This window comes from Colletotrichum chrysophilum, assembly GCF_026319265.1.
Source record: "Colletotrichum chrysophilum strain AFK26 chromosome Unknown scaffold_67, whole genome shotgun sequence".
In the NCBI taxonomy this organism is placed as follows: Eukaryota; Fungi; Ascomycota; class Sordariomycetes; order Glomerellales; family Glomerellaceae; genus Colletotrichum; species Colletotrichum chrysophilum.
This window is the reverse complement of record NW_026517354.1, coordinates 152,389-167,586: the sequence shown is the minus strand read 5'-3', so window position 1 is coordinate 167,586 and position 15,198 is coordinate 152,389. Positions and strand designations below refer to the sequence as shown.

General features: G+C 48.9%; 3 protein-coding genes across 3 annotated transcripts; 1 reads left to right on the top strand and 2 right to left on the bottom strand.

Moving 5' to 3' along the window:
• Nucleotides 1-1,167: 1,167 nt before the first annotated feature.
• On the bottom strand, nt 1,168-2,503 carry COL26b_008001 (uncharacterized protein; the record flags this gene model as incomplete). Its single annotated transcript, XM_053180777.1, has 4 exons — nt 1,168-1,352; nt 1,407-2,117; nt 2,178-2,390; nt 2,458-2,503. 4 exons carry the CDS (start codon nt 2,501-2,503, stop codon nt 1,168-1,170), a joined length of 1,155 nt encoding a protein of 384 aa, XP_053035299.1.
• A 3,416-nt stretch (nt 2,504-5,919) lies between these two features.
• On the bottom strand, nt 5,920-7,056 carry COL26b_008000 (uncharacterized protein; the record flags this gene model as incomplete). Its single annotated transcript, XM_053180776.1, has 3 exons — nt 5,920-6,678; nt 6,750-6,987; nt 7,046-7,056. 3 exons carry the CDS (start codon nt 7,054-7,056, stop codon nt 5,920-5,922), a joined length of 1,008 nt encoding a protein of 335 aa, XP_053035298.1.
• A 653-nt stretch (nt 7,057-7,709) lies between these two features.
• Nucleotides 7,710-8,501, top strand: COL26b_007999 (uncharacterized protein; the record flags this gene model as incomplete). Its single annotated transcript, XM_053180775.1, has 3 exons — nt 7,710-7,947; nt 7,999-8,297; nt 8,346-8,501. 3 exons carry the CDS (start codon nt 7,710-7,712, stop codon nt 8,499-8,501), a joined length of 693 nt encoding a protein of 230 aa, XP_053035297.1.
• Between the last annotated feature and the right edge of the window lie 6,697 nt (nt 8,502-15,198).

Sequence of the window (15,198 nt, the reverse complement as noted above, 5' to 3'; positions counted from 1 at the left end):
TTAGCATTTGCCTGATCATATTGGAGGAGGTGATTACTCACATAAAGTATGCTAAGCAGCAGAAGGTCAGAATGAAGAAATCTAACTTCAAGACAAGCCGTTTCTCCTGGGGTGTTGATGCACCCTCGAAGTGTTGTCGCAAATCCGAAAACGGCGACATGATGGTTGATCGTGATGCCCTTGTTGGGCTATTCTTCACGGAATTGGTGGTGTTGTTCGTTCAGGCTGGGTGCATGAGATCGACCTTCCTTGAATTCAGCTGAGTCCGAGGTCTTAAGTAGATCTCCTATCTCAAGATACAGGGCGTCGTGCGTTATCACTCCAAGACCGTACCATCTGTCAATAGTATACTTATCTTCTTGGCTGGTCTCATGAGAAGCAGGAGATTGTCATGGCACTGAAAAAGGCAATCAGCCGAGGACTCCGATGTTCCTTGGTGCCCCGCCCTTGAAGAGACTCTGCATGTCTGTCACTCGTCGAGACTGGACGAAATCCGGGGTACTGACACAAATAGGATACTGAGACGCAATCACAGTGTTGGCAATTTGGCATCAGCTTGGTGTTGACTAGCGTGCATCAATGATAAGCTTGGGAGTTGATGATCACCCAATCATGTCAATGAAGTGAGGAAGAAGTATATCAAGTGGGGCTTTACCGAGAGGAGCTCCTCCCACCAGGCCACTCGTAGTGACAGTTGCATCGATAAACATGTCGAATGAAAGGACGGATCTCCGGGAGTTCATGGAGTAAACGAGATCAGTATTGAAAGAACGAAGCAAGGTAGACGTCACAGCGGTGTTCTGTCCGTGGTTGTGTCAAATATAGTTCTTGGTTGTCCAAAATCGGGTGCCCGTTATCTCCAGTACCAAGATGCTAAGATTCCAGCTGCAGTCGACAAACAAGCTGCTGTTGATGTCACGCGTTATGTTTGCCTCGGTAAAATCGTGCTCAGCCTAAGTGGCGATAAGGTCATGAGGTTCATCTTCGAGCCCGAATTGAGGCTGCATATGCGTTTCAAATGGAATCAAACCATAACTATATGTATTCAAGGTTACATCAAAGGGTGTTTATTGCTTCTCGACGAAGAGTTTATGAAGATCACCGAGTTCCTATGTCTCATAAGGCCACCTCAATGCCAAGACGGACAAGTCCGCTGGTTACGATTATTCACTGCGCCTTTAGCACGGGCACATACACCTCTCTAGCAACGTTGTCAAACTTTCCCAAGCTCTTATGGCCTTCCGGGTCTGGATACTCCCCAGCGAAGAAGTCCGCGTGCTTTCCAGTGTCCATAGGCCGGTCGATATCGTACTCATACCGTTTCCAACCGTGCTTCCTTGCATCAAGGTAGTCTGTTGACTGTCAGCCAAGGTCCATTGAGCTGCCGAGCTTCAATGTTTTCTTACCAGCCATGCAAAACACTCGATCGTCCATGGGCTTGTCGCGCCCAAGGCGTTGTAGCAATGGGGAGTTCTCCAAAGGCTTCAACTCGCGATCATCAGCAGGGCGGGCAAAGTAGATGACTCCAATACGACGCAGGTGTCGCTGGTCCACGGGTGGCTGTACCACACGATGAATGGTCGCCTTGAATAAGCCCCCGGTCAAGCGCTCCATAGCCTCTCCGAAATTGATAACAAGACCCTTGGGCTGGTGCTCGACCCAGCGATACTTGCCGTCGTTGTGGTCCAGAACTTGGAGTGCGGCGATGGGCTGCGAGAACAAGAACGTCCAAGAGCCCCAGTCGGTGTGTCCGGAGAGGAAGATGTCACGGTACTTCTCACTCTCTTCCTGGGGACGAGGCTCGCACATCATGTATCTGATGTATTCTGTCTTGGAGCCACCGGATGCATGGGTCGCCTGCACTGCTTCATCGGGAACCTCCAAGATCATGCTCACCAATGTCAACAGCTTCTTGAGGATATTCGTGCGGATAAAATGCATCACCTCCTGGGTCTCTTTGAGATAGGGTCTCATAATCTCTGGGTGGGGGCGGTTCTTCGGATCATGGACGAGGATGTTGTAGTGATCCAGCTGCTTGGGGAAGCCGCCTTTGTGTCCGAGTGGACCAGCTGGCTTGTAACCAACGTACAGGCCACGAGCGTCTTCTTCGGGGGTGACTGATGGGAGGACCTGTCAGCAATGGACAAAATTTTGCCACGACTGTAGGAACCATTCACCTTCATACGGTGCCTTCTCGTCAGGCGGCAGAGTCATCATTGCGTTCGCAATCTGCATCTGTCGAGCATAGACTTCATCGGATATGCCATGGTTCGTAAGAGTCAGGAAGCCATATCCTGTTGCAGCCTCATAGAGCTCTTTCGCAAGTTCTTGTCGGCCAACTGGGTCGTCGAATCTTGCAAGATCGAGATTTACAAGCTTGACATAGTCAACTACCATTTGAAAGATTAGCAATGCTGCTTGACAGAACATACGGGTTGAACGAGGCACAGCACTTACGGTCTTCCTTCGAGGGAGGCGCTGGGGTGTAGGGAGGGAGAGACATCGTTGCACAGGTCTTTAGTCAATTCTTTGGAGTATCGTTGGAAGTGATGCGAATCGGTTCACTGTCCTCACGGCATCAAGCCCCTTATCTCCTCGATGACTGCCAGCTTCTGATATACCTGTCCTTCATCGCAACCCAAGGACTACATTCGGTCCAAAGTTCACAGGCCGTCACTTGCACTTGCATGATGCGTCCATCTTGTTGCTCATCTGGTGCTCCTCCGCGTCTGGGGAAGTTGCATCTGACCATCTGCAAATCGCTGCCATTCTAATACAATCATGTCTGGTGACTACGAAAGCAAGGCGCTCCTCCTGTCAACCACCATACTCGCCACTCCTCCCGCAACTCCTCCCCAAAGCACTTTTGGGAGGAGCCCATAATCCTCTCCCACTTGCTTTGCCAGACCGGATTGGATAATAAACCTTGCCAAAGTTACGCTTGGGAGGAGCTCCTCCTGGCTCACTCCCTTTTATGGGGCCAACGATAAGGAAGATGTGGACCTGGAAAGAGGCCCGCTGCAATCGCTGCGACGTTCAATTCCGTCGCGCTCTAATCCAGGCGCTCTGAGTGGTTTGATTCGAACTTGGCAAGGATGCCAGGGGCAGCATCGCGGTGACATTCTCCCGGCCCCCCTTCCGGGTGCGGGGAAGCAATCCTCTCCGCGTTTCCAACCCAACCCCGGCTCGCGTTGAGGCAACCTACGAGATGACGCTCTACTGTCGTTGCGTGGAATCTCTTATCTTTGTCAGGCACTAGCGGTATCATTCTATCCCGTTGGGTCACGGGGCTGTCGTTATCGCCTTCGTCCCCGAACACCGTGTCGTGATATGCAACCGAAGGACGACAACACCACATCTACCATCTCAGGTGTTCAATTGCGTGAATAGACTTGACAAGCCTTTTGATCGAGAGAGACGTGATGCCTGCCGAAAAGATGACCAAGATGAACAAGGGCGAAAGACCGTTCCAGTGCCCAGCGTGCCCTAGTCGCTTCACCCGACAAGTAATTCCAATCCGCCTTGCCATTGTGATAGATGATAGAGATGATGCTGATTCCCCGTAGGAGAACCTGAGTCGCCATACCAGCTCTGGTAAGTGATGCAAGTTTCGAGTTATTCTCGCTCCTTTTTTGGCTGAGTGTCCGAAGTTCATCAAAAGTCGAATTTGAGGCCATTCCCATGCCCCCACTGTGAAGTGAGCTTCTCTAGAAGGTATGTGAATCCCGCATAGCCGTCATGCCCCCATCCCGCCCAGCCACGTGCGTACTCAGCCCTCCGGTTATTGACCTCTTTCAGTGATCTGAGAAAACGCCATGTACGAAAGTATCACCCGGGATCAGATAGCGGCGCTGAGCAGCCTCCACCTTCCGCGCCGCCAGTCGAGATACTTCCAAATTCTGCGAACGGTCATGGGCCGACTCGCCGCGAGAGTAGCAGCACCCGTGTGAGAAGACTTGGCCTCCATGGTTTTGCACGCGATTTACTAACCACTTGTGAAGTCCTCTTCGATATCCCAACTACAATGTGATCAAGGCATCTCATGGATGTTCAAGCTTCCACAGTTCATTTCAGCCTATTTCGAGAACTTTCAACCAATATTTCCGCTGATACACATACCAACCTTTGACCTTAGCTCTGCTAGAGAACCGCTACTACAAGCAATTGCCTGTATTGGCGCAGTCTATCAATCCCCAGACCAAAAGCACGAGTGCAGTGCTGCATTGTTTGACTCGGGACTGAAAGCATTGGATGCATATGTAAGCTTCATCAAACCAGGTCTCTACTTCTCTCGGCTGACCTAGTGTCAATAAGGTCAGGGAGCGGCGATGCTCCAGATTCCAAGAGGTCTGGGTCATGCAAGCCTACTTGCTCTTCGAATACTACGCTATTCATTGCTGTGATGATGGCCGTTTCTCGGTTGCCCTTAAGATCCACCGAAAGGTTGTCGATGCATCACGTCAGTACCAACTGCTACAAGACAGGTTTACTCTTGGGCTGGACGAGAGTTTCAACAGTCCCACAAGCATCGATAATACGGCAGCGTACTCCACGGAGTCGGCTTGGCACGCCGCGATCCAGAATGAGTCAAGAAAACGGTGGGTGCTGATCTCAGACTCTAGTGTTACACATAGCAAGCTAACCAAGCGAAGAATCGCATACTGTTTATACTACTTGGACGCTCAGTTGGCGATATGCTGCAACATGCGACCGCTCCTGGCAGCTCTCGAGATCAAGTACGAGCTGCCATGCCGAGATGATATATGGGAAGGAACGACAGCCGAGGACTGGCAGGCTCTAGTATTTGCCCAGGATGGGTCCTTCAACGAAGAAGAGGATGACGATGCTAATGCTGAACCCCGGCCTGCTCATGGAGATCTTTACGGGTGTCTGGCGCGTTTGATGAATCCTGATTCGTCCGCGCGGGGTCGTCCACCAGGTTTACTCTGGCAGTCGTCGTTCACATGCTTGGTGCTCATAATCCAGATATTAATGATGACACGTGATCTGACACTGGCGGGGTCTTTCTTATACCACAACATCCGGCCAGGAGAAAGCAAGAACAACTTATCGATTATCTCAGAAGTCAACCGAGCGCCGATAATGCAAGCCCTGGATTCCCTGGCGGATCTAATGCGCAAGCCGAGCCACGACCTTGGAAGTTCTTCCACGAATTCTGCCAGCTGGGATCGCGTCTGGACCATGTGGCATTACGCGGCATTGAGCCTCACTCATCAAGAAGCTCTTCTAACCAGTGGCATCGTCGAGTACAGCCTACCAAACGCAATCTCGACATGCTGGGAACTGAACAAGCCTCGGTCAAAACAGCATCGTGATGTTTATGACGATAGAGATGGTAAGCATGCAGAGGTCATCATCTTCACGCGAGCTTTGCTGACACCTTTTGTGCCGGATAGTAACGAGAATCGTAAGCAACATGGAGAACATCCTGATGCTCATGTCTCGTTCATCGAGGAGTTCTTTTCCTGGCTCAACGGCCATACCCAATGAGTATGCGACATGCTCAATGATTGAAGATCCGTTCATGACTATGGTGGGCTTCAAAGCCTGTTTGATGGGTTGGCGCCTAGTCCGACTTATGTCACTGACGGTTGCTCAAAGCAACGTCAATATCCCAGGCGCCCGAGTTCCTAGCATCTATGCCGTGACTGCACAGGTTCTGTTAGGCGGCATTCTGGCAGCCATAAACTCTGATGATAATCCAGTCAACATTTCCGAGACGCCTGAGGCGCGATACTTGGCATGGGTTGAAGCGAACTTTGCAAGTCAAAGGTTTTGGCCCTTGGGGAAATGGATCGTCGCAGTTTTCAATGACTGAGAGGGTGGCTCTTCCCTGGACCTGGTTCGGATGTAGACGTGCAACTTGTATTAATACAAAACCATCATTATCCCTAAGTTTTACAGAAGATGCTTGACCTGGCTCATAAAGTCTGTGACTGTTTTCTCGAATGACGTGTACTTCAACCCTTGGAAATCCTTCATCATCGGTTCAGGGTCTACCTGGACATGAGTTTTGACTTCTTGTATGCCGGTCGCAATCTTCTGCGTCAAATCTGGATAAGTGCTCCGAATGGTTTCTGAAGCCTTCTGGTATGTGAATGGCTCCGGAGCCACGGGGATATACCTCTTGCCGCCAGCTTGCGGAGTTGTCAAGGCCATGACATGAATCTCAGCCAAGTCCCTGACATCAATCCAGAAGTTGAACCGACAGGGAGGCAAGGATCCAGATGATCCAACCGTTGCCACCCGCCACAGCATCATATTAGACTCGTTCAAGTCGTCCTTTGATCGAGGAGTTGTAGCCAACGGTCCAAATATCATGGAAGGACATAACGTGACTAAGTCGAATTGAGGCTTATGCTCTGTTACAAACCTCCAAGCTTCCTGCTCTGCCAATGTTTTGGAGCCACGATACGCGTCCTGCGGTGTTGCATCGGGTGCCACTGCCTCTTCATAGCTGATTGGGTTCCAGTCGTTGGCGGTGTATGTCCAAGGAGTCGATTCCTCCCGTCCCATATCGAGGACTGCGCCAAACGACGAGGTCAAGACAATGCGCTTGACTGATGACTTGGCCGATGCATCCAAAATTGACCTTACGCCTTTCAGTGCGGGAATGACAACATCATTCTCGTTATCTTTTATGTCGTACTTGAGAGGCTACGTGCACGTAAGAGTCTCAGCTTACTGACCGTGGCCAATGGGAATTCAGATTCGTTGCCTCTACTTACACTGGCAACATGGATGACGCCATCGATGTCTTTGACGGCTTCATCGAAAGCGCCTGGGTCGGTAAGGTCCTCAATAAAGTAGAAGTCCAGCTTCGAGGCGTACTGGGCTCTTGCTGATAGAAAAGCGTCTGCCTTTTGCTTTGATCTTGCCACCGCTCTGACTTTGTAACCCTTCCTCAATAGGTTGTCCACAACATGAGACCCGACCAGTCCAGTTGCACCAGTCACTAGAATGTAGCTTCAATTGTGTCAATAATTGCGTTCTGAGGCTCTCGGATTCTCATTTGAGCACTAACTTGCAATCCATTCTTTCAACTTCGTGTTGGGTAAATATTTTTTTGTCGAGCTTTATGAGTACCAAGTCAAGCTCGCGAGCGGACTTCCAACATAGAAACAAAACGGGATTTCCTTCAAATTCTGGTGTCTAAAAGCGCCACAGAGTCCTGCATCATTTTATCCGAGGTTCTGGCTGCCTTATCGCAGCTGATCGGTTCGTAGGCCACTACTGAGACTCCACATCGCGCAGCGATTCAAGGCGGAGCTCCTCACAACATAAAGTCATCCCCATGTGAGGCAAAGTGCGAGTATCACAGGTAATCCCAAAACATGCCGGGTGTCTTTCTCCGAGAATTGGATGGGTAGCATCTGATTCATCAATTCTCGCATGCCTTGGTTCGCGGTTACAGCGAGAGTAGACGGAGTATTCTCCGCCAAGGTGGAGCTCCTCCCTCATGCAATTGTCTAATCGCGGTGCTCCTCTCAGTGCAATCGGGGATAAGCAGCCTCCATGAAACGTCATCCTTGACGAAGACTCGCAGCGGAGTGTCAAAAAGGGACAAGCTTGAAAACAAATGAGATCCTCATTAATGACCGTTAAATCACTAGTGAAATCCTTAACTCATTATCTCTTGTCTCCTCGATCGCACCATCCCCAAATCGCCATTCAATCTCACTCCCAAAATGTCTTTCGGCAAGCTGTACACGTACCCGAAGGCGCCACGCTCGACCATGGTGCTCTTCGTTGCCAAGTACAACAAACTGGACGTTGAAATCTGCAATGCATTTCCTATCAAGGTGTATCCGGAGAAGGGGGGTGTCGGCGACGTATATCTGTCCAAGTTTCACACTGGCAAGGTTCCGGCGCTCGAAACATCCGATGGCTTCGAAGTCTATGAGAGCAACGCTGTTGCTTGGTTTCGTGAGTGCTTTCGCATTCTGTAAAACCAACATAACACTGACGATTCATCAGTCGCGAAGCAAGATCCCAACACAAAGCTGTGTGGATCTAACCTGAGGGAAGAGACAACAGTCATCCGATGGGCTTCTTTCACCAATTATGAGCTTCTTCCGCCAATCATGGCATGGATCCAGCCCATCATTGGCCGAGCACCAACAAGCCCAGAGATTCTCAAGGAACGGGAGGAAGGTTGCGAGTTGACTATCCGTGCTATTGAGAAGGAGATCAAGGGCAAGAAGTATCTTGTTGGAAATACGTTAACCTTGGCCGACCTTTTCGTGATTTCCGGCCTTGCCCGAGGCTACCAATATGTACGTTGACATGTCCCCGGTATTGGGCTAACACTGACGGTATCGTAGGTCTTCACCAAGAGCTGGGCGGAGAAACACCCGGTTGTACATGAATACTACATGAGCATCAGGAACGATAAAGATGGGATCTTTGACAGCATTCTGGGCCCTAACATCATCAGAGATGAAGCTGGCGGTACTTATCCTGACTATGATGGGTTGTAATCGGCTTTTACCTGTGCACATACTACACAGAAAAGTGACAGTTACAGTAAGAATATCAACATTCGAAGACATAAAATGTCAATTTACACAGACAGCTGTATGTATTGGATTGCATCATTTCTTCACTTTTCAATTGCGATTGTAACCGAATGCAAGCAATGTGCCGCCTAGGTTCATGCCCTGGTCTCGCATTAATGCAGCTACCTATCATGAGGAGTTTTGTTGCAATCCCGCAAGCCCTGGTGTCGTGTCCAACTACTTGCCTGAATATGGAGGCAGCGATATTCGCCCAGATACCAAGCCTTGTTCAATATGTTTAACAACTACGACCTTCAAACGGTTGGGTAACATAGACATGAACTTAAAATTGCTGATACGATCATGCTGTGATTTGGTTTCAGCAATGGCGAACACCACGTTAATGACATGTGTCTTAACAAAGTCGAAAGCGCGCAGCCACCACTGCATGGTTAAATATGCCCGACAGCTGAGAGAGGCTCCTAGAGACTTTTGCAGTGCTAGCGACCAATCCCTTTGATTTTGTGTTTGGATCTTGTTTACTGGAGGCTCATAGATATAATCATCAAAGAGCTGGCTCCAAAAGTTGGTACCTTAGTCTCAATGACCGACGATTCTTGATCATAGAATGTTCATTCAAGTTTTCAAAGGAAGAAGATTAATGTGAACAGAATTCTCCCAGACTCTTTTGGAGACAAATGCACAGAGACAAAAGGGCTTATAATAGGGGAGTCAATCTCTCTTTCTCAAGCCAAATCGAGATGCTCTCAGTTTCCCCTCTGGGCGCTTCCACGCAATAATGAGAATGGGCTGCTTCTCCCCTAAACAAGCATTTTCTTCGGCACCAGTCCTCATTTACCCTCTCTCGGCAGTGTCTGACAATGATTCTGCCTCTGATATGTCAACCGACTGCCCACTGCGGGAAGTCCACGTTCAATCCTGGGACGCTTCAGCTCTTCGAGTAGCTCAGAAACTTGATTGGCTATACCTTATTGGACACAATGCGCCTGAATCAACGTTGGAGAGGGTCATGGAAGAGAACAGGTGGGAGTGGGGAAATTCTCAACAATGGTTATTCGCGCCCATTCTGGGGAGATGATCCCGAGCATGGTGAAGCCTGGTTCCATCTGTAAGACTCCGAAGCTGGCATCTGATGCAATCCTCGCTGAAGAGTTTCAAGACTGATGAATCAGATGCCCGCAGGATATTCAAGACTACGCTGAGTCCAACCATGAACAGACTGGCCGCTTCTGTTTGCTACTGTAACTGGGGTAAGATAAATCTTTTGGCCGAAGCCCGATGCATCAATCAGCTAACTGACTTAACGTCAACTTTGACTGTTGTCAGTAGCTCGCTCGTCGTTTGGGTCAGGTGGTCTGAATGATTTGGATTCTTGTGTGTTGAGGCTAGCTCAACACTGTTGTGTCGGACTCAATTCGAGCCTTGACAGCTGATCATTCGAGACAGTTGAGACATTTTCAGCCTCGCAACAGGCAATGCTCGTTAATGATTTGCCATGGCTCAAACACGTCACACTGGTAATAGAATCTGTGGATGCTGTCACAACTCCCTCCACGTCCTTCTTGCCAGATAGAAGCTGTGTGCAGAAAACGCCACAGACTGGTGTGTTCCTGACGAGACAATCTATCAATAAGTAACATCTCAACTGTTATTGTTGCTAGCTTCATAGTAGCTATTCAGGCCAGGATGTGATATTCTCTTCGGTTGTTTTACTAGCAATTGCGCTACCCGTACACAGCCCGTACACAGGTACCAACGGTGTAAGATATCTATCAGGGTAGTAACTCATAGGCTTTGTTGAATGCCTCCCTCCGGATGAGAGTATAAGGCAACAAACTCAGTCGATTTGTAAAAGGGCAACATAAATGGCCTCATGCTCCAAAACACCACCTAACGAATACTCTAATACATACGATGTTGGAACCTTTTGAGATCTCTATCACAAGTCTGCTAACCATATTTGCAAAAAGCGTTGACTTCATCAGTATCTCCACAGCACCCGTCTAGAGGAAGACATCGTCTTTATTATTTCCTACAAGATGCGTAGTGTAAAGAATACGGTGTCTTTCTGACAACTCGCAATGCGCCGATGCGATTTCAACCCACAATTTAGTTTTCATTAATGATACAGACGACAACGCAACTCTCTTGATCACAACCACACCAATAGAAACGTACATATATCCCATCTCAATCACAATAGAACGACAATCAAAATGGGCTGTTTCCCCTCCCGACACCGCGAAGCCCTTGTTACCACATTTGATTTCGCCCAGTCTTGAATTGGCCCAGAAGCTCGAATGGGAGTACTTGAGTGAGAAGGGCGCCTCAGACAGTACTATAAGAAAGGTGATGACCGAGAACAGGCGCGACTGGAGAATACTTAATGGCCTCAACTGCCGAAACCGCCAGCCCTTCTGGGGCGATAATCCACAAGAGAAAGGCATACGGATCAACTTCCCGGATTCCCGAGTCCGATGTGAGGACGCATTGGCCTCAATACCCGACGCCAAACATGATTGGCGGCACGTTTCCGCCGATGAACCAGATATACAGCCATCTTCGCGGATACATCTTCGGATAGACTCATCAGTATTTCTTCATTTCTAGAGTCTACACTCATTCCCAATGCATATACTTATTGCAGGTGAGTATACGTATTGCGTCTGAACTCGTTTAGTTGAGTTTGGCTCTCTACAATTGGCGGTGAAACCCGATTGAGCGAGCCTAAATACCTTTTAATGGTTTATCAGAGGGCTTACTACCCTAATCGGTATTAGAAGTAGCCATTTGAGGAAACCTGAAAGGGGAATTATTAAACAGATTGAACTCTCCCTGAAAAGATTTCTTAATAAATTCCATGATCCCACCATCCTCGCCACCACTCAAGGTTCCCCTGAGCACCTCCGCATCCCCCAAATAGTGCCCCCGAACTTCAGTCAGCAAACGCGGAGAGCAATGCACCCATGCACAGGCTGATTTTCTCGAATGACTTTGTGTACCTGGTTCCTTCTAACAAGTAGTGAACGAACACGACAAACATGAAGGGCGCATCTTTGACATCTATCCAAATGCCGTGGCACAGGCTGCCAGCTACACTCAGTCATGAACCACTTCCCCTCACCTTATCCGCTTCTCAACTGCATTATATACACCCAGAACCTTCGACCAACTTAGTTTCTGGTGACTAAAAGCCAAGCCCTCGGAGCCATCATCTGGTAGCGGCAGGTCAACACAGGCAAATATCTCAACCTCATCAGCCTTCCCATAGACAGGAATGTGCTGCACACGTCCAGAACCGGGAATTAGGCGAAGCCATACAAGTGCCTCCCCGTCTATCGTGAGAATCTTAACCGTGATAATACCCGAGGCCGACAGTGTCTGAATGTCGGGATTGACATCAATTGAGAAACCATTCTCAACGGCACTCTTTGCGAACACTTTTTGGAAAGGCCCAGATGTTCGCAGCATCTGGTGGCTTTCAGAAGAAAGCAAGTAAGCAAGAACTTCCTGTTGGCTCAGCTCCGACACGTTAGCCACTTCGCAAACGCTGCGACAGGTGACCTGTCTCTGCAGAAAGTCTCGCCATGTCCAGTCCGATACCCTCATAATCTTCGCAACCAATAAAATAAATCCGCCAAGAAGCCAAGAGAACACAGTGAAGTTAAAGGGGTCAACCCCATCAACCCTACTTCCAACGAGCAACCCACACAGGAATCCGCCAACAACCAACACAACAGTCAGACCAAATACAGTATTGACATATTTGGGACACTTGATCACTATTGAAGTCTCTTGTATCATCCATTGATCGGTAATCTTCTTCACCCGTTGTCGGTCGTTTTGTGCCCTGATGTTCGGATGTTCGAAAGGGTCAGAATTCAACTGTTCCAGTAAAGAGTTTGACGATGGGGAGCTCCTCCAAAGCGGACGATACCGATGGCGCGCTAGCCAAGACCGGGCCAGTGAAGTTGTCTCGGCATGTCCTTGTCTTGCGGAAACGTTTGCTGTAATTGCACGGCTTTCCGTTTGAACTCGGTGCATGCTGAAAAAGGCATTTTGCAATAAGATTTTCTGAGGCATTCCCCAGTGAATATCAACTCGGGAACTAATAGCTCCTAAATTGGTGGCGAAACCTTTCCCCAAAAGAGGAGAGGCCAGAGACAACGGAGTCACTATGACAACGAAGTCGATCACATTTCGTAGGTCTTTGACGAGATGCTTGTTCTTCATGTCGATATTGACTCGAATACTCGTATTTGAGACTGCTTCAATCCCAGATGTAGTCTCGGAGGGCGGCTCAATGGTTGTCTTCTGGCCACTCTGCATTGTCGACGGAAGCTGAGAAGGCGGGGGAAGTGTCTGCATCAGCTCGAAGCCAACTTCTAACGAGGTCAAAGCCCAGTAAATACCAATACGATCTGTTGAGCCGCTGACACTGGCCCATCTGTCCTGAAAGGTTTGTGTGTGTGTTCCCCTGGTTCCTGCCTCGTACACCAAGGCACAGAGATCTAGACTATTCTTGTCCTCGTATAGTGGTCTTTCAGCCCCTAGATTTCGCAATACATGCTCAATACATTCTAGCAGCCAAGTAGATACTGCAGTGTACTCCTTACAGTAGTGGGCAACAATCGGCTGAGCAGGCCAGGAGCGCTCAACGGGAACGGAATCGTAATCGGAATCACGGTAGCCATGATAGGAATCGTAGTAGCCATGATCGAAATTGCGGTATCCATGACGGGATTTCGGAGTTCGAGATCGGAGGTCCCCGATTGCCTCCATAGATTTAGAAATGGCCAGGGGAAGTTGCGTAGCTAAGACTTTGATCTTTGTGGAAATCTTAGTCAAACATGCAAGAACAACCATTTTCCAATAGGGGCTTTCACTGCTTTTCCAGGCAATATGAGCCAAAATAGACGTGACCTCATCCACGATGTAGCAGTATTGGTCCCTTTCGAAGACATTCAACTGATTTACGGCCAGCCTCTCCGCAAACTCTTCGTCTGTTTGAGGCCGATTGGCTTTCTCATGCCATTGGGATCTTGATCTGCTGTGCAAGTGTATATCAGGGATATCCCCTTCTATTTGTTGAAAGTTCCAGAACATGTTGGGGCCGCGGTCTGGGGTTGGGGACGGATAGCCATGATCTCTCAGGACAGCTTCGTCCTCGTAGCTAAACAACCACAAGCTGTAGAGAATCTTATCCGCCACTCTGCCCAATTGTGCAAAGTCTTCGTCGCTTGTGTGCCAGGATCTCAAACCGTTATCCCCTTCTATGTTCGGCTGCAGATGAGTGATATCTGATGTCTCGGCGGCGCGTGTGAGTCGTTTGATTTCGAATTCCCAGAGCTCCTCATGCTGCGTCTCATTCACACCATACTTGATTCGGCCAAAAGGTGGTACGCCTTCATCAGTACTAGGGCCATCTTCAAGTACGCCGGAGGACCCTCCCATACTCCTAGGCGCAAGAGGCTTGCCTAAGCAGTATCGCTTGATTCGTTCAGAACTAGCTTCACCCACATAATTCAAAGATTCTCCCTGTGTAGTGACGTTGGACATTGTCGACATGGGTTCTAGTAAGGCGTAGCAAAGTAGTTCGTTCGAATATGGGTGGTGCAGGTAAATCTGGAGAATTTCTTTTTTTGCTAGTGACTCTCAAGAAATATGCCAACACTTCACGTCTATTTACGGATGTAAATGATGTTGTGCCTTGATACACCTGGTCATGTTTACCCCTCCTCGCATCAAAAATGGCTCAAATGCATTGCTGCCCAAAGGCTTGGACCAATCGCAGGCACCAGCCTTTTTGCAGCCAACTTATGGGGCATGTCAGCACGATATCCCCTTGGTTTTCTCAGGCTTTCGGGGTGGTATTCTATGGAGCTACATGATACTGGGGATATTGCTCGCTTTCTACCACTACCTACGCAACAAAATAAACAATGGGCGATGGCTTCCAAACAGCTTTATGAGGGATTCTATGCCCTATTAGAGCCTCCCAAGAACGACATCCCTGCTAATCGTGACACAGATGTTCTCCCGCATGAACAAGAGATCTCTCCACCACAGGAGGAGGAGGATACAGAAGAAGATCTAAAGATCAACAAGCCGCAACAGCCCGAACGGAGACCACGCGAAGTTCTCGATGAGCTATTCACCGAATTCAATATCAACTTAACGCTTGTGGATCATGGGAAGGGTGCCAAGGAGGTCCCTGGATTGAATCAAAGAATCGCTACCCTTTTAGTACGATCCAAATTGGAAGAGATGATCCGAAGCGATGAAATCCCCGACATCACCAAATCTTACCTTGAAAGGGAACTTTCTGGGAGCACGGATTGCCCGGCGATTGCCGACACCAGGGTGTCTCGTGCGGAGGCTATAGCCGCTCAAGAAGAGCTACTTGATGGTGGCGTTGGGTTTGCAGACCTTCCAAAGATATTCCTGCCAGGGGACATCGTTTACACAGCCGATACAACCCCTATTAAGGATACGCTGTATGAGCAATGCTGGATGGTGGCCAAATGTGAGCTGGTCACCGAACACCAACGGCGCGGACTTCTCGTCAATGGCGTTAAATGGTGTGTCGATGTGACAAGCGACAATGGTTGGTATCTGGCATCTTATGAAGTCTTGATTTATGCATACGACGTCATAA